Source organism: Stylophora pistillata, chromosome 11 (genome assembly GCF_964205215.1).
Source record: "Stylophora pistillata chromosome 11, jaStyPist1.2, whole genome shotgun sequence".
Classification (NCBI taxonomy): domain Eukaryota; kingdom Metazoa; phylum Cnidaria; class Anthozoa; order Scleractinia; family Pocilloporidae; genus Stylophora; species Stylophora pistillata.
The window spans coordinates 17,814,228-17,838,458 of NC_142529.1; the positions used below are offsets into that span (position 1 = coordinate 17,814,228).

General features: G+C 37.4%; 2 protein-coding genes across 2 annotated transcripts; both read right to left on the reverse strand.

The window, feature by feature from the left end:
• Nucleotides 1-415: 415 nt before the first annotated feature.
• LOC111347035 (histone-arginine methyltransferase CARMER) lies at nt 416-17,339 on the reverse strand. The gene is made up of 18 exons (XM_022954293.2): nt 16,371-17,339; nt 15,731-16,086; nt 15,504-15,632; nt 13,490-13,596; nt 12,510-12,548; nt 11,214-11,279; nt 9,340-9,367; nt 8,957-9,039; nt 8,109-8,171; nt 7,336-7,450; nt 6,808-6,898; nt 6,413-6,494; nt 5,332-5,417; nt 4,719-4,808; nt 4,036-4,090; nt 3,149-3,231; nt 2,511-2,791; nt 416-2,052 (listed from the first exon to the last, which is right to left on the reverse strand). Exons 2-18 carry the CDS (start codon nt 15,900-15,902, stop codon nt 1,823-1,825), a joined length of 1,800 nt encoding a protein of 599 aa, XP_022810028.1. The 5' UTR covers nt 15,903-16,086; nt 16,371-17,339; the 3' UTR covers nt 416-1,822.
• A 613-nt stretch (nt 17,340-17,952) lies between these two features.
• Nucleotides 17,953-24,173, reverse strand: LOC111347034 (required for excision 1-B domain-containing protein). Its single transcript, XM_088739326.1, has 4 exons — nt 24,010-24,173; nt 23,224-23,425; nt 22,392-22,483; nt 17,953-18,911 (listed from the first exon to the last, which is right to left on the reverse strand). Exons 1-4 carry the CDS (start codon nt 24,084-24,086, stop codon nt 18,827-18,829), a joined length of 456 nt encoding a protein of 151 aa, XP_088595452.1. The 5' UTR covers nt 24,087-24,173; the 3' UTR covers nt 17,953-18,826.
• Between the last annotated feature and the right edge of the window lie 58 nt (nt 24,174-24,231).

The window sequence follows — 24,231 nt, forward strand, 5'->3', positions numbered from 1 at the left end:
AGCGACCCCCATATATTAACTGGAAATTGACATTGTTCACAAGAAATGCGAGTGGCGTCCATTAGCTGACCTCCCCCCCCCCCCCCCCCCCTGGGCAGGGTCGTGTAAAAGGGGGTTGACAGGAATCTAGGATTAAAAGTTAACCCTTGGCTTCAATTTTTCATGTAGAAGAGTGTATACAGGAGCTGAGATTTTGTTGGTGCTTTTCTCAATAGGACTCGAAACTAATTGGGAAAAAATTCAAAAGGAAAAATCTTTTGCAGAGCTGTAAAACTTAATTAAAACTTTACAAGAACCACGGGTTAGGTTAATCGTGTTGTGAACAACCCGGCCCAGGACAATGGATCCAGCAGGGAACTATTGGTCCAGAGTCCACTTTACACCTTAAGGGGCTGTCCACTGATCCTGCACTGTGTAAAGCTAAAATGAAACTGAATTTTATTTATTTTGTACAGATCTTAAAAATTGATGCGGCATACTCACAACACTCAAAATAAAGTGGAACCTGATGCAAAGATATTGCCTAACTCTTCTTACAATGTAATCATTATTCATAATACAGGCTTCATTGATAACTTATTTATAACAAATTAATTGAGCAAGAAAGCAGCTCTAAGGTTACTGTCAGTGATGTAACATTTTAGTCCACTTAGAACTAACAAATAACGTGAAACTATTTACTACTAAAACAAACAAAAAAAAAAAAATGACAAATGTAAATGTTGTGTGTCAAGCAAAAAGGAATTCTTAGACTCCTTTTGAACCAAGACTACATGCATTCCCTCCTTTGGGGCAAAGTCAGTCGTGCCAGTAAAAACTAATCAGTGAAAGCAAAAATTTATGTTGGTGTACTGTATAGAACTTGGGGGGTTTCCATGCAGAACACTAACATCGATTTCTGTTTTCAGATTTTTTTAACATTCATTAGATGGATTTTGCTAAAAGGCAGGGACTGTTCCTAATTTATTCTACCTTGAACCAGTTTTCAACATGGTCCAAGGATATGTTAGTGCCTCGCACAATGTTTACCAATCAGGTTATAGTATGGGTATAATGTATCATACAAGTTTCGCTTTGAACTACCTGACCAGCATTGCTCGAATTTGTGTACCCATAACATCAATTGCAATTAGAAACAAAGCTCTCACTCATTTACAGTACTCAAAATCTTGACAAGCCATGAAAATATGTCCCCTCTCTTTGAGTCATTACTTAGAATTAAAAACGTTAAATTTACTTCAGGCCACTCCTGCTTCCAGTTAAACATTTGATCTTTGGATTTAATAATAAAAAAAAAAAAAAAACCCAAGATGCCATTGAAGCGAAGTTACAAACTCAAGGATGTCTTAGTTATTTTCAAGCCTGTATATCTATATATACATATATTTCAAATGCATTTAGCCAAATGAAAAAAACACTGTCCAGAAGGAGAATTCACCAAGTATCTTCAATGACTAAAACAGTCTGTGTACAGCCCTACAAAATACTTGTGTGATAATAATATGCGAAGATAATCCAAGAGGTCTGTTCTACATGATCTAATTATCAAAGCTAAAACCAAGCACCACACATGCAAGTGCAGGTGTATCATCTTTCATTTCCATGTATCCATTGAAAACTATATCATTTTTAAGTTACCCAATACTTCATTGGTTTGCCACGTGTTCATAGGCGAGAATGACTTCTAGCCATTCAATCACCACATACAAGCACACAACGTGCGCTGGATGACAAAGTGATTTGCCTCCCTTAAAAAAACTCCAGTGCACTTTGATGTATTTAAAATCATAGTGGGCTTGTTGATACTGGCAAAAATGACAGCTTATCTGGAGTACACCATTGCATGTTGAGAACCTCTACTGGTGACATATTCACTACAACTTGTCCCAGTGTAACCATGTATGATGGCTGCCTGGTTACCCACTACATATCTGCTGCCAACATAGTGACTGGAACTTCCTTCAATAGTGGATGCATTTGGAACAGCACTGACTATGGGCAGACCACTTGGAATTCCTCCCAAGGCATAGGGTGTGGCGCCTAAAATGCCTCCTGCCAAATGAAAAAAAATTCTGTCACGAGTGGAATTTATCTTTAGTTTACTCAAGTTAAGTTTGAAGAAAGTAATGTAGGAAAATTACCTGTGATGGACTGCCATACCATTCAGCGAAGCCTTAGCTGGGTCATATACTTTTTTATATGGGGGAAGACTCTTCACTTTAACTATTAGGGGATGGGAGGGAGGTAAATGTAGGGGGGGGGGAGGGAGTCCATGCATAGTTCAACCATCCCTTTCTGCCAAGTCCTGACTGTGTCAATGTGTTGTGTACCAAATCAGAACACTTAATAACTCAAACAGTGCTGCTCTCCAACCAAGAGAATAAATATTTACAATGGAACTTTCAGGAATATCATTCTTCACATGTTTTAGGTCATTTTCTATCTTGAACTGTTTATGGGTAAGAGATAGTAAGAATCCACTGAATGTCATTATCTTTCATTTTCATTACCTCCACTATAAGCTCCTACTGCATTGACCACAAGTCCATTGCCCATAATGCCTGCTCCACAACCAGCATCCAGGCCATTCTCAGTCCCAGCATTTGCACCAGTTCCTGTAGAGCTAGCCATGTTCCAGTAAAGCTCTGTTGGGGAAATAGAGTTGCACCCTGCAGGAATAGGGGTCTGGGTACCAGTGTAGCGGAAGTAAGGGTTTTTCAGGTCTAGTGTGTTTGTTGATCTGACCTTTGTTCCGTCAAGTGAAAGTTCAATTTCTACATCATAGCTCTGTCTATAAAAGAAACTGAACATCAGCACTGCAGTGGCCCATAAGGAAAAACAGAATAAATCATTCAAATTGATTTCAAACTGCTGAAAAATTAATATAACCTGCACTGAGAGTTTTTGTAAGACTAGACCATCCAGTTGGATAATAAATAACATATCAGATGTTTAAGTGTATAGTATTGCTTGGTATTTTTACTTGTAGTTTGTATTTTGACTTGCCCTATGGGCACACCAAAATACAGCACAACTCAAAAATACTCAGCAGAACTGAACACCAAAACATCTAATAAGGTCTATGATGTATTTCACTTATTTCATATGAAACTCTCTAAAGCATCGAGCCGGTTCGTTGCTACCATACCTCCTGTTAGAAGTTAGAAGTACTTTCCCAGACAATGCCTGTCCAACTTTTGCAAATATTGGTGTATGAAGAAGACATCGAACCTGCAAAGTTCAATAGTCAAGTAAACATTCTATCATAATGTCAAACACACAATACATCCTTAAACCTACTTAAAAGAAAGTACATTTCCAAAGAAAAAAATTCAAATTATGGAAAATCGATGTTGACAATGTAAGACTAAGAAATGAATTCTCTCTCCTGTTTCCAGTCACAAAGTCTTAAATTGATTCATCTTATTCTTTACTAATGTTATGGTCACCTCTGTAGAGTTGCAAAAATGGAAGATGATAAAAGGGACCCAGTCTCTGGGTTGTAAGCCATGAGGGCTCGACACTAACGGTAGCCAACTAACCATGGGCTACTGTAGTAGAATTTCAATTTTGGCTATAGTGATTTTCTACTTCCACTAGCCAGTTTGGCTAGTAATTAAGCAAACTGAAATTATTATAAAATCTAAGTTGTCACCGGCAAATTGGCTTAAGTAGGTTGAAAAGTTAGTGTTGAACCCTGTAAGCAGTTGTTTTTGTACTCTTTCAAAATTTCTAGTTTGTCTTTTAATTTTGAAGATACACAGTGTTGATTAGAATACTTTAAACAATAAAAATGGTTCTTAGGAATCACATGAAGCACCTGTAATTCCATAAAAGCATTTGTGTTTGTTTCATACATTTCTTGGCACTTTTGGGTGTTGGGTGTCTACAATAGCAGGTTCTCCACAAGACAAGAGCAAGAGTTGATTTTTAGTCTTAATTCATTAACATGTGATTGTTTTCTCTGAAAGAGTGCTGTGTACTTCTGATACCGGTAACTAAGGATTTATGAAGTGTAACTGCATATGGATCTACCTGGTACCAATGGGTGAGAGGCTCTTGTGGTGCTGTGGAGAGCCACACTGGAGTGCTATGATAGAAGTAATCAACAAAAAGAATTACTGTGTTCTAATCTTAACACAAGGAATTCAAATCAATAGTGGTCTACCTGAGCTGTAGACAGTTAATTAACTAGCCTGAATCTCATCTTTCAGCCACATTGCCAAATTGGCAACCTTTGCTCAGCAGTGAGGTAATATACCAACATTCTTGAAATGTCATTTAATATACATGTAAAGTCAAAACAAGATAAAAATCAACATAAAACTATTGTTTATGTTTCATCCTTGTCTCTTTGTCCTTCACTGTAGGGCTGCAAGATTTGTTGAGTTTTGAGATGTTGAGTATTAGCCTTCAGAAATATTTACTGGTTACTAAATGTCAATTGATATTTTTATTTTTGGTGACCATTCTCTGATATTTGGTTCCCGATCATCCAAAAGATACCTTACTCAAGCTTTGCTGTAAATGAAATAAATTTGGTGGGGAAGAATGGCTCAAAAGACCCTCCACTGACATGAACAAGATACATTCAGTTAACACCCAGCCTGGTGTCTTTTGAGGAGATTTAAGTGCAAGCCTATCAGAAGTCATCTTTTATTTACTAAAATGCAGTGTCTCTGTCATTGTGGACATTAAGTGAGTTATTCAACACTTACTTGCTTCCTTGGAATAAAACATCAAACCAGAAGGCAAGGCCATGGACTGTTCCTGAAGTGTGCAAGATAAAATGCAGAGGAATTTCTATTCTGCAAAGTGAGAAATATCAATAACACATTCAGAAGGGATGAGAAAAAAGTTCCTCCTTACAATTAATTGAATGGATACATCCTAGACCAGAAAGTCAATGAGAAGAAAGAAAAATATGAATAAAGGGTCAATGTTTGATTTCAAACTACTTCTTAGAACTAACATTATTATAATTGCACCTCACAAATCTGCAGCAACACTCAAGCAATTCTATGAAGTGCAGGAGCAAAATGTAATTGTCATCATTCAAACCCAAATTCAACCACTATGAAATACATTGACATGTTGGTCTTTCAATTGGAAATTTGCCTGTAACAGACTTGTCTATAACGAGGTGTCAATTGTTACAGGAAGACTGCAACATTCTAGCTTGGTAATTTAAGCAACTTTCAAAGAGTTGCCAAAACTTGTACGTCAAGTCTTATCACCTGAGAATAATTGTAGATACTAATATACATGTTATATTGTATCAATTTTAGCTACAGTACCAGATATGCTAGATTGTGTTATCTTGGCCTATACCTGTGCAAATCTTCTTCTGCGGCACTGAGAAAATTTACAGTGTGCGTTACCGGTTTGGCCATCAAAATGCGCACGTCAAATGTATCCTGCCATACAGAGAATAGAAAAGTATAATTACTGTGGATCCTCTGACAAAAAGCAAATTATTCTGGGTACAAATGCACTGTAAAAGTTAAAAGAGTCTTTCTCGATTATTACAGAACTCAGTGCCTCAGATCAGGAATTTAAAAGCAGAATTCTCAATATGATGTTCTGCATACAAAAATTCAAGGAAACCATTCTCACAACAAGAAAATGTATGCCTGTAGCTTGTTTAACAGAACTTAGGGTTGTTGCTAAGTGCTGGCTGCAAGCAAAATTTGCCAGATGACAATGTAGCAACCTGTTCAGCATCAACCCCATCAAGTGACATGTGGCAGATGATCGTTAAGGTGCTCTGATTCAGTCTTGCATGGTACTGTGGGCTCTGAGAAAACTATCTCCTCACAAGCGATCCTGAGCCATGCATTGAAGGAACTATATGTCATGGTATTTTAGGCACTCTGTTTACCAAAACACCTTAGGGCTGTATAATTCAAACAGACAGCCTAACAGATGGACATAACAGACATGACCACTTCAAAAAATTTATAGGGCTGGAAAACATCTCAAAACATTTAGAGAAAAGGAAATTGCCGGGCCACTTCTTCTCAAGTTTAGCCAAACAAGCTCAACAATATTATGCAATCAAGTCTACTCAATATACAAGTCTCTTTCTGGCTTCCTTGTGGTACACTGAAGTTCATCTTCAGTCTTAAGCCATAATGATATAGAAGAAACTCTAATCACTTGGTTCACTTGGTGCCGTAACTGGTGTAAAAACAAAATCAAGAAGCCACTCAACCCATCAAATTCTTAACCGAAACTAATTGCTAATTAATCACTTAATCCACTTGCTTGATCACGTCAAAATAAAAACAGTCCACATTACTTGGAAACGGAAGTTTCAATTACTCATGAGCCAACATAATTTACCATGAATTGAACTTCTACTAATGAAAAGGTTCAAAAATAACAATTAATCAACAGCAGAAAAGCTTACCACAATTGGTTGCCTGAAGTATTCCTCTAATGCAGATTCTCTCAAATTGGACAAATCAACTCCATAGAACGAATTCTGATACCTACATACCCAAACAATAATGTTCATTATTATAAGCAATATTACAAGAGAATAATGCAGTTAATAATAACAAATAAATTACAAATTCAAATGAGTAGGTAGAAATGCTGTAAAACAACATTAGAGTCACACTTGGCTGCACAAATTTTACAAAGTTTTATCTCTGTTATAATGCTCACAATACAAGTAAAACTCTTGAAGGACATTGTACTAGACCGGTCAGATTAACTAACAAGAAAAATAAATTAAGAAAACTAGTCAAGATCATTTTAAAATCACTCTGTAAAACATTTTAGTACACAAATAGTGCTCACCAAAAGTTTGCTTTAGAGAAATGTTCCATATAGAGAGCATCATCATAAAATGGAGCCACGTGTAGATCACCAGTTGTTGGAAACATTTTACCTTCACAAAAAAATCACAAGAGAAAACATGTATAAATAGATGTATTATCATTATTATTATTATTATTATTATTATTGTTATTATTATTATAATTATAATATTATTATTATTAATCTAAAGCCTGCTGCCAGTAACTATACCATTGAGCCTGTTCACACACCTTTCATCTATTTATTATGCTAGATCTTCTGGCATGAATGCAAGTGAAAAAAAAAATCTGCGGGAGAGTCAAAAATTGTAAGCAGAAAAGATCAGGATGGGGGAAAAGAAATTCATTTAGACTTTTGCTGTTGTGGGTTTCTCTTGCACATGAAATTTCCTGTTTCTCCAGAAATGAAGATTGTGTCTTGCATGCACTCTGGCTTATTTCCTCTGTGCTTAATTGCTAAGCAAAATAAAAAAAAAAATCACAGAGTGGCTGTGCACAGATTACTTACCTTCTGGTTTAAGCCATTTTTTAGCATGAAGATAACTCTCCAACATTCTTTCATTGTAGAGCATATAACCCATTGGCTCTGAAATGATTACATCTACCATTTCTGGAATCTCTACCTTTAAAATGGAAAAATGACAATTTCAATTCAAAGCCTGCAAATGGAGCTCTAGAAGGGAAGTATTTGATGGACTCTTTTAACAAATTAAATGATAACAAAAGAATACTGTTTTCTCTTAGGTCTAATTTTGATTTCCAATTCATTGTTGACAGTAATCCTGGATTGTATTGGTTTTTCTTAACTTTTCTCTTTGAATTACCTTAACCCTTACACTTTTACATCAGTTTGCGTTTTCTCCATACTGTTCTCTTAACATTTCCTATGGAGCTGGCAAGGAGAGTTTGTTGAACAATCAAGAGCTTCTTTAGTTGGTGATCATTTCCTTTCTTCTCTTGACCTTAAATGTGTGATTCAGGGGTGATATTGACAGGACAAAGTTAGGTGCAACTTTACAACTTTATCACACATGTTTTTGTGTCAATTAAACTACTTGTCTTTGCATGGAGTTCTCTTTGGCTTTATATGATATTTTTCTTTCACCTCAATGATTTTTGGATTTACTTTCAAGTGATTTTGGTTTTGAGACACTTTTAACAAGCAGAATTCAATTGGACATCAACTTTACCACTGCAACAAGGAATCAGGCGAGGATGAGGTAAAGGGAGAGAGAGAGTTGTTTTTTATATCCTAGTTAAGCTTAGCTGGTATATACTTACCTCTTCAACTTTTCCAGGAATCACAATCACTTTGTCTGAAAGGTTATTGTGTTTGACCAAAGCCTAAAAACAAGATTCGTAATAACTAATTTACTGTCATGAGAGTTCACATACATGGAAGGAAACTAACCCATTCAGTTGGCAATTCACCCCCTTTTTACATCCCTAACGACAACCTCCACCAAAGTTAAGGCTGACAAAACACTACCCACCAACACTGACGACATTGATTTTTTTTTTTTGCAGTAGTATGTACTCCTAAACTGTATGCTGCATGTCAATAGTGATTTAACCCTGAGCCTTAATAGCTCCCAGAAGTGATTAACATGCAACTTCTCCTTACATTATCCATTCACTATCCAACAAACAGGTAACGAGAACACTCAAAAGTATCAGGTAGACATTGTAATCTTGATTTAACACCAAATACCCCCAACTGATTTACCAGGAAATGTGTAACAGCAAGAGAGGAGAATTAACGATCAGATTTTGGGAGTTCAAGGATTAAGTTACCAGTATAGTAGTTAACTAATAAAATTCTTTTCTAATGAAGTGAATATTCCATAGAATACCAAAAAAAAACTAACAAATGATCAATAGGCCTCTAACTGTACCGCAACAAATGTATATCAGGGCTCGACACTAACGGTAGCCCACTAGAGCCAGACTAGTAGAAATTCAGTTTTGGCTAGTGGTTTTTGGTTTCCACTAGCAAGTTTGGCTAGTAAAGGAACTGACATTGTCGAAGCATCTAAGATGGCACCAGCCACTTGGCTAGTACATTGAAAAGTTATAGTGTCAAGCCCTGATATATAGTAACATATCTGATACCCAGACAGTGTTCACACCTCCGCATGTGAGGCCATTGAGCTGGCTTCTATGGCATAAACTTTTTTGGCTCCTGCCTGCACAGCAAAGAATGAAAGGATCCCTGTTGACAAAGAAAGAAAGTGGACTAAGCTGGGGTGGCTTTAAGAATCGGTCTTGAAAATGGACGAGACCTGCTCTTCTTAAAAATAAAAATTCCATTACCACATATGTAGTAATATACTCATGCATTATAAACTGCATGGTTTATGTGTAACAGGTAATAATTCATTAGTTTAGATAGAGTAGCAAAAATTGCATGTAAATTTTGTTAGTTGTAATTGTAAAGCGCAAAGAGTTCAATTTTAATGCGCTATATAAGAACTTATTATTAAATTATTAAATTAAATTAAATTTATCATACCTGATCCAGCCCCCACATCAATTACTACCTACGTACAAAAGGAGAGGCAGGAGAGATTACAAAAAAGAATTTCACTGAAATAGGAAAAATTCAAAGAAACGAAAGAGTTTTTGATACACTGGATATTAGCTGAAATATTAAGGTGGCTAGGACTAGTTTCCTCGTGCGGGGAACATGTCACTCTTGCGTCACGTGTGAGAGAAACGCGTGAAAGAAGCACGAGATTAAGAGACAAAAATTCAAAACAAAGATGGCGGCATGAGGCTTTTTCCTACTTTTGTAAGTTTACCTAAGAGCGTGTATTTGATGTGTTGAATGGCCACTGCGTATGCAGGAGACAGAAAGATTAAGAAGACGATTCTCGGAGACATAAAGGTTGCTTCACATCTAAACGAAATATCCAACCGATATGAAATCTTGCAAAGGCGAGAAAAAGAGAACTCAAGTGAAGAATAATCTGCCTGAAGTGAAGAAGATTGTGAAATTTCAAGGAAAATAATATAATATAGCTAGTAGCTGTGACAAGGTCCTTTAAGATGAGCCCGGGAGGCTGTCTTTCGTGGCTATTGAATGATTTTCTAAGCAGCAAATGTCTGTAAACATCAGATAGTAGGTGCTTGCGCAAACAAACGCGCTAGTCAGCGGTAGCTATAAAAACTGATCATGAGCAAATGTCGATCTTATAGAATCCAGATTTTTAAATGCGTGAGAATGCACATAGAAATTGCTAGGCTCAAGAAAGCTATTGCATGAAAACAAGTCTGGTGACCCCTTCTTTTTATTGTTGTAATATGATAATGATGTGGAAAGCTAGCTACTTGGGAGTACAAGTTCCAAAGGAATCGTCAGAAAAAAAAAAAACTAGAAAATTATACGGAAGGACATTAGGAAATTATCATGCATCGCAAATAATTTAATTAAATTTAATTAATTGAAATTGAAATTAGATTAAAAATTAAATTAAATTATTTGCGATGCATGAAAACTGCCTTTTTTCTGGATTTTCTGAAATTCTGCTCCGTATAATTTTTTAAAAATCTTTGTGCATTTTCCTTCCAAGTGCCTAAAGCAATCACAGGGTCACCAAGTTAGTTTTCAAGTTATTTGAGCCATAAGCTAAAAAATGCATCTAAATAATCCTTTGAAAGCATTGCCATGGAAACTGCTAGTGATGAAATGACACTATTTTTGGATAGCCAATGATTATATATTTCAACCCTGGAAAAGTCTTCAACTGGCCTTGGTCAGTCTTTTTGTTGTATTCTTTCAAAGTTACAAACCATTCAAAAAGATTAAAACTGGTACCAGCCACCTTAAATACCAAACATCTTTGCGAGACATGATGCCCTGATGGTTAGTGGGCTGGACTCCGGGTTGAGAGGCTTGGGCTTGAGACCTGGCTGCAACACGGTGTGGTGTTCTTGGGCTTTCCTTCATTCCTGCAGTGCCTCCCCCCCCCCCCCCCCATGAGTGATGGGTACAGCCGAATTGGCAGGTAAGCCTGATGGGATGCTTAAGGAGAGGGGGGGTGGTGAGGCTAGAGGCCATAGTGTGATGTTCTTGGCCTTTCCTTTATTCCTGCAGTGCTTCTCTCTCCCTCCACAAGGGGGAATGGGTAGAGATCAATTGTCAGGTAAACCTGATGAAATGTTTGGGGAGGGGGTGGGGGTGTAGCCTTGCATGAACTAATATCCAATTCAGGGAGAAGTAGTAAATACACCTACAGCAGTCACTTCATGTTATGGAAACGGTGATAAACTCCATCAGCATAGACCACTAAGTTAACATACAAACTTCCCTTACTACTGAACAACTGTATATCCCAGTCACTAGACATAATTCAGGGTTAGACTAAGCATGTTTAACCAAGTTACCTTATCCTGAAAATCTGTGTGATTCTGCAACATTGCTCTTTGATATGTTGAGGTTCTCACATAATCCTGTTTAGTTGAAAGGAGTGTAAAATGTTAAGAACTGATATTTTCATCAAATCAAAATCCCCCAGACACATAATAGTTCAATTCTAAGTCATTTTTGTAAATTTGATTCCAAGAACTTGCAATGCTGCATCTTCACTGAGACAAGACTGAAGTTAAAGGCAGGGGTTTCATTAGGGGCCGGGCACCGGCCAAATTGACCGGTTGTAACGACGGTTTTGCCCACGTGTTTTAACAATCTGGAGGAAGGTTTATCTCATAAAGAAGTTTAGTTCAAAAAGTTTTGCCCGCCTGTGAAAACCAGTTGCCCTCCTGCTGAAAAAATTAATGAAACCCCTGTAAAGGCTCCCCTCACTTAGTTGATGTTATGAAAGACTGGGTTGATTAGAAACAGCAAGGGGAGTTCTAGAATAAAAGGTCAATTTATCTGTAACTATAGGAGCACAATTTCGGAACTCAGTATACAACTGAAGCTCCATATGCAGACCTACGAGACAGCATCCAATACCTCAGATACAATCAAGGTAATGCAATTTGCTTCAAACAAATTTGAGAACGATATCATCTCAATTATGTTTTTATTCTCTGATAAGGGTGAGTTCAAGACCCTTGAAACAATCAAAAGATAATTTACTCAATTTAATGCATATCACCAGGGGTTTCATTAACTTTTTCAGCAGGAGCGCAACTGGTTTTTAGAGGTGGGCAAAACTTTTTTAATTGAACTTCATATGACAAACTTTCCCCCAGATCATCAAACCAGGTGGGTAAAACCGTCCTCACAACTGGTCAATTTGCCCAGTGCCTGGCCCTTAACAAAATCCTTGATATTACTATTAAAATAATGAATCAATATTAAACTGTATTGCTGTTCACTTTTTTGACTACTATTTTGCTCTAAAAGCATTTACCCACATTCAACTGTGCAAATCATATCTAATTCCTTTAAATGTTAAAAAAAGTAATTTAATATTTAATATATCTCAGTTTGATATTTGATTGTTCAGTGCTTGTTTGGATCATTGTTTTGGCTGAGAAACAAAAAACAGCACCTGCCATTATTTTAAAAGCAATATATGTCATTGAATGTTTTTGTGTACTTCTAATCTTGAAAGTTAATGGTCAATATTTTTGGCTCTGCATCACTCACACCATAACATCCAAGTTCAGGAATTAAAGGTCACATTTGTTTTAAAAAAAGAAAAAAATTGAAAAGCATCAGCTTGAACTTACCTGCATCATGTTTTGTTGCTGCGATAAATATCCATAAAACTGCCAAAAAAATAACAGTTTAGGAGCAGATTAAAATAACAATTATGGCTATACTAACAATGTCTATTAATGAGAAAAATAAAATACTAAATTTATAAAAGATTTAATTTAAATCAGATCATTTTTATCTCTGCTGTGAATAGTGCTACAATGAAGAATGCTGCTCAAGAAAGTCTCTTTGTTTCACTGCAAACATGAGACAAAAAAAAAAATTGGAGAAACTTAATATGAGAATGGACCTTTGGACTTTACACTCCAATGCTCTTTCACTACTCTACAGAGACTTCAATAGTGAGCTAGGCCATCACAAAGTTTAAGTTTACCAAAAGTGCTGCATATTTCTCAAATCAAACAGTGCCTTGAGAATTAAAGAGAGATGACGAGGTCACCAGCATGAAAGCCTCATGGTTCCTCCAGTCTCTTCTATAGGCCCAGAAAATCATTACATGAAGCTTTTAAAAATTACCTGTTAATTGTAAGACTAGTATTACTTTCTTGCTATTTTATTGTGACTGGTCATGATTCCTCTTTAGTAAATAATAACATATTTCTTTGTTTGTTTGTTGTTGAAAGCTTTTTATACCCTTCATCACAAAAACCAAAGGTGATCTCCATTTTGTCACATGCATGAAACAAAAAAGAATGCAGTTGTGGATGAAGTTCTTTGCTTTAACAACAACAAGCAGCACAAGAAGAAACTTGCTACCCACATGTAGACATAGCTTGTAGAGATTAATGCCGTGATCATCTACAGATTTATGCTGCAATCTTCTCAACATTTCTGCCATTATCAACTACAGTCCCATGATCAACTAAGGATTTATGCTGTTTATAGCATAAGGTTAATTTGGCACAGATAATTTATAAACATACCACAGCCCTGGGGATCATATCTGTAGCATTTCTATCTATTTTGTAAGTGCTGTGATCATCTTTCTCACCTGAAAATACTGACTGGCTGATGCCTTTTCTGTCCTTTCATCAAAAAGTGAACGCTTCTTCATTCTACCAGAAGCAGCATTTAACAGTTCTTTAAAGTCATTGACATCTAGAAAAAAGCATTGAAAATGTGGATGAAAACAGAGAATATGAAACAAGCTATCACAAATTGGATTTAGGGGATAAATAAACTTGCATGAATCAGTCCTACAGAGGGCCCTTTGAGGTACGTAACACCATGAATTTGGCCATCAATTGTTATTTTAAAACCCTTTGTTTCCAAGATCTTATCATAATACTCTTTTAAAGTCACAATAAAATCCTCAAAAAATGGTTCAGAAAATTTGGTTTGACAAACTCTAACACCAACTTTTCTTAAAGTAATATGTTTAATACCAGTACTTCTATGATTAAGACACTTGGGAATAAAAGGATGAAGGAATAAGACAGGAAAATCCCAACAAGCATCATGCAAATGTAACTGCTAACTCTATTGTTTTAATCTGCATCATTCCAAAGATTAAAAAGAGGGCATAAATAGATATGAGCTTATGTTTACTAATCAAAGGCCTCAACCCTCTTTACAATATCCCACTCACCCCCCCCCCCCCCCAATCAAATGTTAAGGTCATGAGAATGAAGGAAATGATCACCAGCAAAGCTCTTGATTGTTTAACATATTCTCCTTGTCAGAACCATGGGAAATGTATAGAGAATGGTATGGAGAATATATGCATACAGAATGTTAGAGTGTAAAGAGTTTATCATAATGAGAGCCTAAGAGGGTGAGAGGAGCAATTCTGTGGTAAGCTTTATTAAGATGTTTCGTTGATAAAATAACCCTAAACAAATTAACCTTCTAAACAAGCAGTTCTTTCTCAAATGTAGCACAGCCCTCTGCCATCCACAAGAAACAGGCACAACTAAATTAAAATCTCAAAGTAGAACTATCCATCAAGTTGGATTTGTGCCATAAAGTTACAGTGACAACAAGCTGAGAGGAAACTGTGATATCCACTTGGCAGACATTACAATTACAGTTTAAAAAAAAATTAATAAAAAATAAATGTGTCTAAAAAGCACTCTTTAAACAACAAAAGGTTAGTCCTTGATAAGGTTGTGGACCATTTCATGATTATATTTCATGTAAAAAGTAAAACTTGCAAAACACAGCTGCACAAGATTTAAACAAAATCCTCTCCTAAAATTTCTGTCTCAAATAGTTCCAAGATCAATGAAAGTTGATTTTACACAACTGCTTTCAGACTGGTTACAGTCTGTCTTTTTCTCTGGATATGCGGATGTACTGGGTAAGGCTTGATAACCAAGACATGAAAAAAATAGTATGAAATGAAAGGGCAAGTAATTTGTGGCACAGCACTTAACTTGTCGCACATTTGTGAAAAAAATGTTTTAATAGACATGTTTTAATGAATATGGCACCATCTTTCTGAAACCACACAGCTGATGGACACCAGACTAATTCCAAACTACTCTGTAATTGAGCAATACAATACATATGTTTCCACATTGCAGTTGGTAAACATGGAACCGTGAAATAGTTCCTTCTGTAATGCTAGATGGAGAAACAAAGTTATATTTCTCCTGGTTCTTTCCTCAGGCAATTTTGACGAGAAATAAAAGAAACTGTTACCTTAAAAATTTTCCCGAAAATTATTTGCGCTATTTGAGAGAGGATTAATTACATGCAAGCAGGAAAGAGGAAATTTCCCTATCCCACCTATATGAAAACCTTTCGTAATTTAATCAATGAAGTTTGGATAATTGCATAGCCTGAAGCTACTCTATTCTTCCAAAGCACGTATCTACCAATAAAGATTTTAAAAATACTAGTATCGTTGTCAAATATACTCCATAAACCTAGTGGTATGTATTATGCATGAGCTCGCTATAGTGGCATGTATTTATAACTATTCATTGTTCCCTATGAAAAAATCTTGAGATTCTTTCACTTTTTTCCGGTTCGACTGAAAAACAAAAGAAACAAGGGCTTACCTTCTCTGTGCGAAAAACTGAGAAGAACACTAAAATTCTGCTCGGGAAGATCTATAAGGTATCTCAGCCGACCCATTTGGCAGTGGTCTGTGTTTTTCGTCACTCTGAAACTTGGCATGTATTCATTGCCTGGGAAGAAAAACGTGTTGACAAAGCTCGTTCTACAAAGCTCAAGTCTTAGTTGTTTATTAGTTTCAAAACACACAAAAAAGTGTTGATCAACTTACCACTCCTGACACGAATATCAAGTGAACCGCTACAAGGATCTCCGAAAACATCGACCATACAATCTCCTCCGTCTTGCGTCGAAAGCGAATAGTCTCCTTTGATAATTTGAATTCGACAGTTCCGAAAGGACTGCGACTTCACCACTGTTTTGGCGCTCATCGGGTAATCCATAGGAACTTGTCGGCGTAGATAGTAGTTCAGGGTTGGTTACCAAACTAGATTACACGTGCAGTTGTAAATGAAGTTATATTTCTTCGTCCCAAAATTTTGCGGTTTGTTTAAAGAAAGAAAGAGCGTGGGCTCAGAATTTAAACCAGGATCCAGGCTCTTTAGTTTTCTCATGCGGTCTACGTGTCTATGAAGAGAGGAACAAACGTGATGATACCCAACAAAGCGTTCGTAACCCCTAAATTCGCTCTGTCATTTTCACACAAGAAGAAAATTTGTATGAAACAAAACAAAACAAAAACAAAAAAAACTATGAAGATTTTTTAAAGCGGATATGGCAATATTTATTTAGCTAGGTGGTCTAAAATTTCTACCAATACAAAAAATCACTATGGCTAATACTAAATATCGTTTGAAAACAAATGGGCAACTTTCGAGAGAGAAAAAATGATATCTTACTGGCCCACCTACTCTGACGCATTTTCTTACAAGTGGTCTGTTAGCATATTTTTCTGGTCACAGGCCTTGGATGTTCTACAGAACCTACGGAAACAAAAATTTGCGGGTTCAAATAATTTATCTAAGACAACCAGTCTGATTAGTCCGATCGATTTCAGAGCAAGGGCAATCCAGGATTGCAAAGGTTTCTCTTTGTTCCGGTCCATAATTGATCCCGACAGTTCATCTTCTTCACCAATCAGTTTCAAGACAACGGCCAAACACGACTTTCTCATTTACCTTCCCACGCACCGCGCTCGCGCACTTTCTATGATTTCACTTGAGCCCTCATCGGCTCTCACAAAACGTCCACGGCTTTGATTGGCTGCGGTAATTACTCCGGTTTTGGCAGGTCCAACGACTATCAACCGAAAAGCACAATAAGCCCCAGATATCTTTCCTTATTCTCTTTAATCATGCAACCAAACAGATGTTACTATGTTGCTTTGGAACTAAATGCGACGTGACGTAAATTTGCCTCGAGACGACTCCGAAATTGTAAGCGAAACCGGTTCATCTCTTTACGTCAATCCGTGAATGGCCTTTTCTTGTGCGCACCTTTTTAACTGAGCCGAGCCCTTCTTGGCTTTACACCGACCTAGAATTATATGTTTCTCTCCAAATCACATCAATTTGTGCCTTGGGTTGCATCGCGAACGGCAGAAATGAGAGCCAGCGAAATCAATTTTCTTGAACCGCCGAAGTATTTGAATATTATATTAACGAATAAGCCATCTCACGTTATAAATTTATTGGCCAAAGCACGCCGTTTATTCCACTGTTAAACCCATAAAAAATTACGTTTGTAAAAGGCAAATAGATTTTGCAAATCACACGCGCCCGGCTCGTGATTTACAAACTTTTTCTTGTGTCTTCCCGTGCAGCACGCCGTGTGGGTTGTCACGCCAGTAAACCGATATTGAGTGGTCTAAGTGCGGTAAAAGAAAATAATAAAACAAGGATATGGCTAATGACAGGAGGTTTGAAATAGGCTAAATTTTTTTTCACGACTTAACCCCAGACCAAGCAAAACCAAACCCTACGCATGTAAAAGAACAACGAAACTATCGACTTTAAATTCGCTGAATACTCATATAGGAGGAATTAAAACCTTTGTAATCAAATGAACATATTATGAAAGGCGTTGTTTTTTCTTTAAACAGTCAAGTTTAAATTTCTTGTTATCAGCAGCACCAGGTATGTAAATAGATCCTAAACTTATTAACTCTACAAATTCTGCACTCTAAGCCTGTCCCGATTATGTCTTAACTTGCTGAAAAGCTGCTCACTGAAATGCCAAAAAGTTGCTAAAAAAATTGACAAAAATCCAAAACGTTGCGACCTAAATTTTAAAAGTTGCTGCCTAGAGTTCTTTACATTTTTATAAAAACGTAAATTAAAAGCTTTATTCACAATAATTGCTAGCATCGGTAACAGCTTCAGTTGAAAATTAGCTTTTAAGACTTGCTCGTAAATAGGGGCGAAATTTAAGTCTAACGGAACTAACCACATGGCTCATCTGTGTTCAATTGGTAGATGATCATTCAAGACGAAATTCGCTTAAACTAATGTTTTTAATGAACCCATAACCTTCTAAAAAAATGCTCAGAAAGGCAAAATTGTTCAAGGTTGCTGGAACTGCAAAATGTTGCTCCAAACGCCAAAGTTGCTCAAAAGTTGATAAAAGGCTGATAGTTTCGAAAGAAACTGTTTGGGGCTGCGTCGGTGGGGGTAACGAAATAATTTGGATATATCAACAAAGTTGAAATGGTAAATTGGCCACCGTAACGATTACAAAAGCTGACGTTTCGAGCGTTAGCCCTTCGTCGGAGCGAATGACGAAGGGCTAACGCTCGAAACTTCAGCTTTTGTAATCGTTACGGTGGCCAATTTACCATTTCAACTTTGTTGATATATCCAAATTATTGCTCAAAAGTTGCCGAGCACAAACGGGGAAAGCCTGATGTACGCTATGCAAAGGTTACCGTGACTTATAAGCTCAAAGCGTTTTCGTTTGAACGCAAAGGGAATAGATCAGTTTGAATAAACTTCAGTTCCTCCTTGAATGTTTCTCAACTCTTTTTTTTCGCAAAAAAGGTTGGCCGCTAAAACAATACCCTATGCCGATTGGTTACCAGCTCTCCATCATTTCCGCTGTGATCTCTCGAGATGTAAGCATGTCGAATCGCCCTTCAATGCTTTGCGAACTTCTTTTTGGTTCGAAAACGTACCGACAGATTACCAACTGTCGGCCGCCTACAGCCAATAGGTCATAATTAACACCGCCCCAACTCGAGAGAAAATGGCGTCAATTTGCATTTTTGCCAATTATGTACAGGTTATTGTGCGTGGTTGCCATCATGCATAGCTCTGCGGATCCCTTTGATCTGAGCTGACTAGACGACAACCGCTAGATATGTCGAACGCTTTTAAGCGTCTTCTAACAAAATGTCTTCAGCTTCATATTTCAATTCGTCTAGGAGTTCAACAATGAGATCCACAAGCTTCTGTAGACTGAAAGAAAACATTACTCATCAATAATTTTGGAAACAAAGGAGCTACGTTGTGATATTTTGACCGAAAGAGTTTTAATAATTGAGAAAAACAAACGAGAAAAAAATAGGAAATATAGAAAAATAAATAAGAAACAACAATAGAGCAAGAAACATGAATGCCATAGCTGAAAAAATTGATACCAGTTATACAAAAGTACTTAGAAGACTGAAAAAACTATTAGCTAAAACTTTATCATGTCATGATCCCTTCATAAACATCAGTATGGATATTCTCCATATTGTCCTCCATATATTTTGTAAGGTGCTGAGAAGGACTTAGGAAATTAATAATTACTATTATAATTATTAAAAACTGGATCATTGGATAATGCAATTCAAGACTTTTTATTGGTGCAGTAAATGGTTTGAACCCGGGGGTAACATGCGAACGTGTAGTCTGATCGTCCGGGTGAGTGTAGTCCTGAGAAGGACTGTTGTCGGTGGCAGTGACTGACGTTTCGACAACCTGTGCGGAAGTCATCATCAGAGTCAAGTGAATGATTGTTGTCAGTAGAATGTTCTTATTCCAGTTAGTGTGAAATGATCGGTTGGTTTTGCCGTGATGTTATTGGCTGTAAGACTCAAGTGACGTAAGTCGGTCGTGATTGGTCTGTTTCGGTTTGTCGGTAAAGCTAGGTTGTTCTTTTTCGGTCGTTTGTGATGTTTATGTCGTGAATGAGTCGTTTGTATGGGGCGGGTAGTTGTTGACATCTGTTTAGGGGAGTCTGTTCTAAGTTAGTAAACCAGCTTTCCAGAGTCAGTCGTTGAAAATAGTCAGTGCTGTAGGTTAGGCATTGCGCAGAGTCCCAGTCAATGTTGTGGTTGGTAAGTCGATGGTGTTCAGCAATGTGATTGCTGACATCACCTTTCCTCGTCGCCCGTCTGTGTTCAGTCAGTCTTGTTGTGAGGTTTCTGCCAGTCTCACCGATGTAGGAGGCTTGGCAGTCGGAACAATTGATCATATAAATCGTTCCCTGTCTGTTCCTCGGTTCGTCTTTGTCTTTAACGTTGGTTAGTAACTGACGTAGTGTGGTGATGGGTTTGTGGGCGACGCGGATATTGAAGGGTAGTAAGATGCGCGAGATGTTTTCAGACATGCCTTTTATGTACGGTATGGTTGCTGTAGTCGTAGGGGTTGCGGTGTCGTTTGTTTCGGTAGTGGTAGTGGGTCGGTGAGTGTTTCGTCGGATGAAGTCGTTGTTGTAGTTGTTCTTCGTAAAAACACGGTGAAGGTATTTGTTCTCGTCGGATAAGCTGTCTGTCGAGTCACATACTAGTTGTGCGCGTCGTGTTAGAGTTCTGATAGTTGTGGCTTTGTGTGATGTAGGGTTGTAGGATGACTCGTCTAGTAATCTGTCGGTGTGTGTCGGTTTCCTGTAAACTGTCGTTCGTAATGAGTTGTCGTTGTGGCTTACCAGGCAGTCTAGAAAAGGAAGTTTGCCATTTTCTTCGACTTCTCTGGTAAACTGTATGTCAGTGTTTTGTTCGTTAAGGTGGTTGTGGAATGCGTCAATTTCGTCGTGTCGAAAGAAAATGAAGAAAATGGCAAACTTCCTTTTCTAGACTGCCTGGTAAGCCACAACGACAACTCATTACGAACGACAGTTTACAGGAAACCGACACACACCGACAGATTACTAGACGAGTCATCCTACAACCCTACATCACACAAAGCCACAACTATCAGAACTCTAACACGACGCGCACAACTAGTATGTGACTCGACAGACAGCTTATCCGACGAGAACAAATACCTTCACCGTGTTTTTACGAAGAACAACTACAACAACGACTTCATCCGACGAAACACTCACCGACCCACTACCACTACCGAAACAAACGACACCGCAACCCTTACGACTACAGCAACCATACCGTACATAAAAGGCATGTCTGAAAACATCTCGCGCATCTTACTACCCTTCAATATCCGCGTCGCCCACAAACCCATCACCACACTACGTCAGTTACTAACCAACGTTAAAGACAAAGACGAACCGAGGAACAGACAGGGAACGATTTATAAGATCAATTGTTCCGACTGCCAAGCCTCCTACATCGGTGAGACTGGCAGAAACCTCACAACAAGACTGACTGAACACAGACGGGCGACGAGGAAAGGTGATGTCAGCAATCACATTGCTGAACACCATCGACTTACCAACCACAACATTGACTGGGACTCTGCGCAATGCCTAACCTACAGCACTGACTATTTTCAACGACTGACTCTGGAAAGCTGGTTTACTAACTTAGAACAGACTCCCCTAAACAGATGTCAACAACTACCCGCCCCATACAAACGACTCATTCACGACATAAACATCACAAACGACCGAAAAAGAACAACCTAGCTTTACCGACAGACCGAAACAGACCAATCACGACCGACTTACGTCACTTGAGTCTTACAGCCAATAACATCACGGCAAAACCAACCGATCATTTCACACGAACTGGAATAAGAACATTCTACTGACAACAATCATTCACTTGACTCTGATGATGACTTCCGCACAGGTTGTCGAAACGTCAGTCACTGCCACCGACAACAGTCCTTCTCAGGACTACACTCACCCGGACGATCAGACTACACCTTCACACTTTTTATTGGCTTAGCCATTATGGTATATGAGCCAATATACCATAATCTACGACATGGCAAGCATACGAGTCAGCTTAAAATTAAAAGGGAGCTAAGAATTTAATAACATTTAATAATTTAATGTAATGTTTTTAATAAAACAATTATTCCACTCACCTTTGTTGGATATGAGATTTCTAAAGCCAACTTGGCGCTACGCGCCTCATTGGCTATCTATCATCTCATATCCAACGCGTGCTTGTGGAATAATTGTTAAATATCAAATTTACAACTGCCTTTTTTTTTATTGAGATTTTTTTATATACTATCAATTGATAGCTGCCTATATAAATTATATATTGCCATCATGACTTTTTTTATCTCTTTCGTTGTGAACCAAGCTTTGCAAACTGAAACACTGAAGTAAAGATTTAATTAACTATGAATAAATGCAGTAAAACAACCACAATCTTAAATGTAAACACAGAACAAAGTTCACTGAAGGTTCAATTGTTTGTCTCAGGATGTGGAGTCAAGCATTATATTGTCTTGATTGCAACATTTTGACTGCTATACTGCTAGTCTTCTTTGTCAGGCAAAAAGTTCAAAAGTCTACTCGGCACTATTTAAGCCACCCTGGTTTGCTGTTATTGGTTTGGTGCTATAAATAGTGACACCATAAATTTTGACTTCATCCCCTGCTGCAGACAAGCAGTAAAGTAGTTGAAACATTGTGATCATTACAACTGATTAGCCTGACTCTGCAGCCTGAGAAATATGATTAAATGTTCATTTATCTACAAAATTACAATGAAAAACAACATTTTCTATGACAAAGAATAAAATGCTCATTACCTCAACTTGATTCCAGTTGCCTCATCAACTTTACTTTCACCGGAAGGATCTGTTGATGCCGAACTTTGCTGTACTATTTGCAACTGAGCTGTCTAATAAATAAAGGAGATATTTCAACACAAAATAAACTTTTACCTTATGCCATCAGACTGATGAAGGCTTTTATAAATTATAGTAAATTTCATATTTATTTCAAACACCCGCCAAGACTAGCTAATGCTATATGCGGGTTGTATAAATTTGCATGTAATGTTGTGTAAAAATAATAATAAACAACAAACAACAAACAACAAACCCTCAAGGAAAACTGAAATTGATTGAAAGGATAAGGAGTTCATGTTACCCGAAGTTGAGAATAAAAGTTTTGAATTAGTATTCTGACTTGGTTATTGCGGTTCTTTTCAAACAAAGTAATTAAATCTTAACCAAGGTTAAAAAAATAGTCTTAAGTGACAATGAAATGAATGATTTCACCAACAAAACTACATAAAAATACAATTCACAGTATTCAAAAGCATCCCAGACCAGCTAAACTTTCGCTGAATGAATGGTATTTTTGAGTAATGCTTAAGATAAGCATAAGTTCACGGATGTTCACACTCACAACTTAGGAGTGTGCAATGCAAGTCACATCAGTGGTACTGAGAAACAAGATGGCACTTGTGCTTACAAGTACTTAATTAATTGCACCAGTTCCTGCATGCGAAATAAGCATAATACAAGCACAAGAAAAAGATGTTTCTCTTTCTTTTGCTTATGCAAGAATATATGGCTGAAACATAATAAATTCAATGTTCAGGGTTTCAGTAGTATTTTTCACTTGATAGCTTACCAGTTCCAGTTTCTCTTTTTCTTTCAGTTGTATTCTTCTGATTAGCTCTGCAATATTTGTAAACCCGGCCTCCCCAAACTTTGTTTCAATTGTAATAACATCACTTGATATCTTATTGAATTTCTGTGTGATATCATGCACCAGTTGCCGATATGACGGGAAATCATAGTTTGGAGCACTTTCAAGATATACTTTGAAACCACTGCAAGAGAATGAACAACAAATTTGGTACAAAAAAATATAACAATTATTGGTGGTACATCACTGGGTTTTCCTTTTCAAATGAATTTGAAGCTGATAAAAGTGAAGCAGAAGGAGACTACCTGGGTGCGTGGCAGCCAACCATAGTGCCAGAGGCGCTAACTACTTGGGGGTCTGGAGGCATGCCCACCTCGGGAAATTTTGAAAATTTAAGTGCTCTGGTGCAAGCTTGTAATGATGTCACGCGCCAGTGCATGACTAAAACTCTTCGTTTTTTGTTGCGTTTCTCGCGAGTTTTTTCGGAGGAAATAATTATGGACGTTTTATCGATTTCCGTTTCCTGTACATCATTGAAAGACAACACACGAGGCGTTTATTGTTTATCTAAAATATTTGAAATTATACAATAGCAATTATTTTTTTTGTTGCCGGCGATGGAGCCATTCACAGGCAGCGAAAATCGACAGTCGCCGGCCGGAAAGGAAAACCCTCACATTGTGCTTTTTGTGGTTTACTGTGTTCCAATTACTGTATAAAAGAGATCGGAAACGTGCTCTACCTTAAATAATGAAAAATTAGATTTACCTGTCAAATGTTTTGTATGTCTTCACTCTTTCTTCTTGTAGAGTAAAGAATTGCTGTATGAGTTCCTTATGACTCATAGCTGCAGCGTGAAAGATTTACCACTCCACATTTTTGTTCAAGGAAGAAGATGATGCCAATTATCGTCAGGCGTTTTGCAGTTATGATCGAAAAGACTGGATCCAATCAACATATTACTCTCCTCATTCCCCTCCCTGCGTTCGA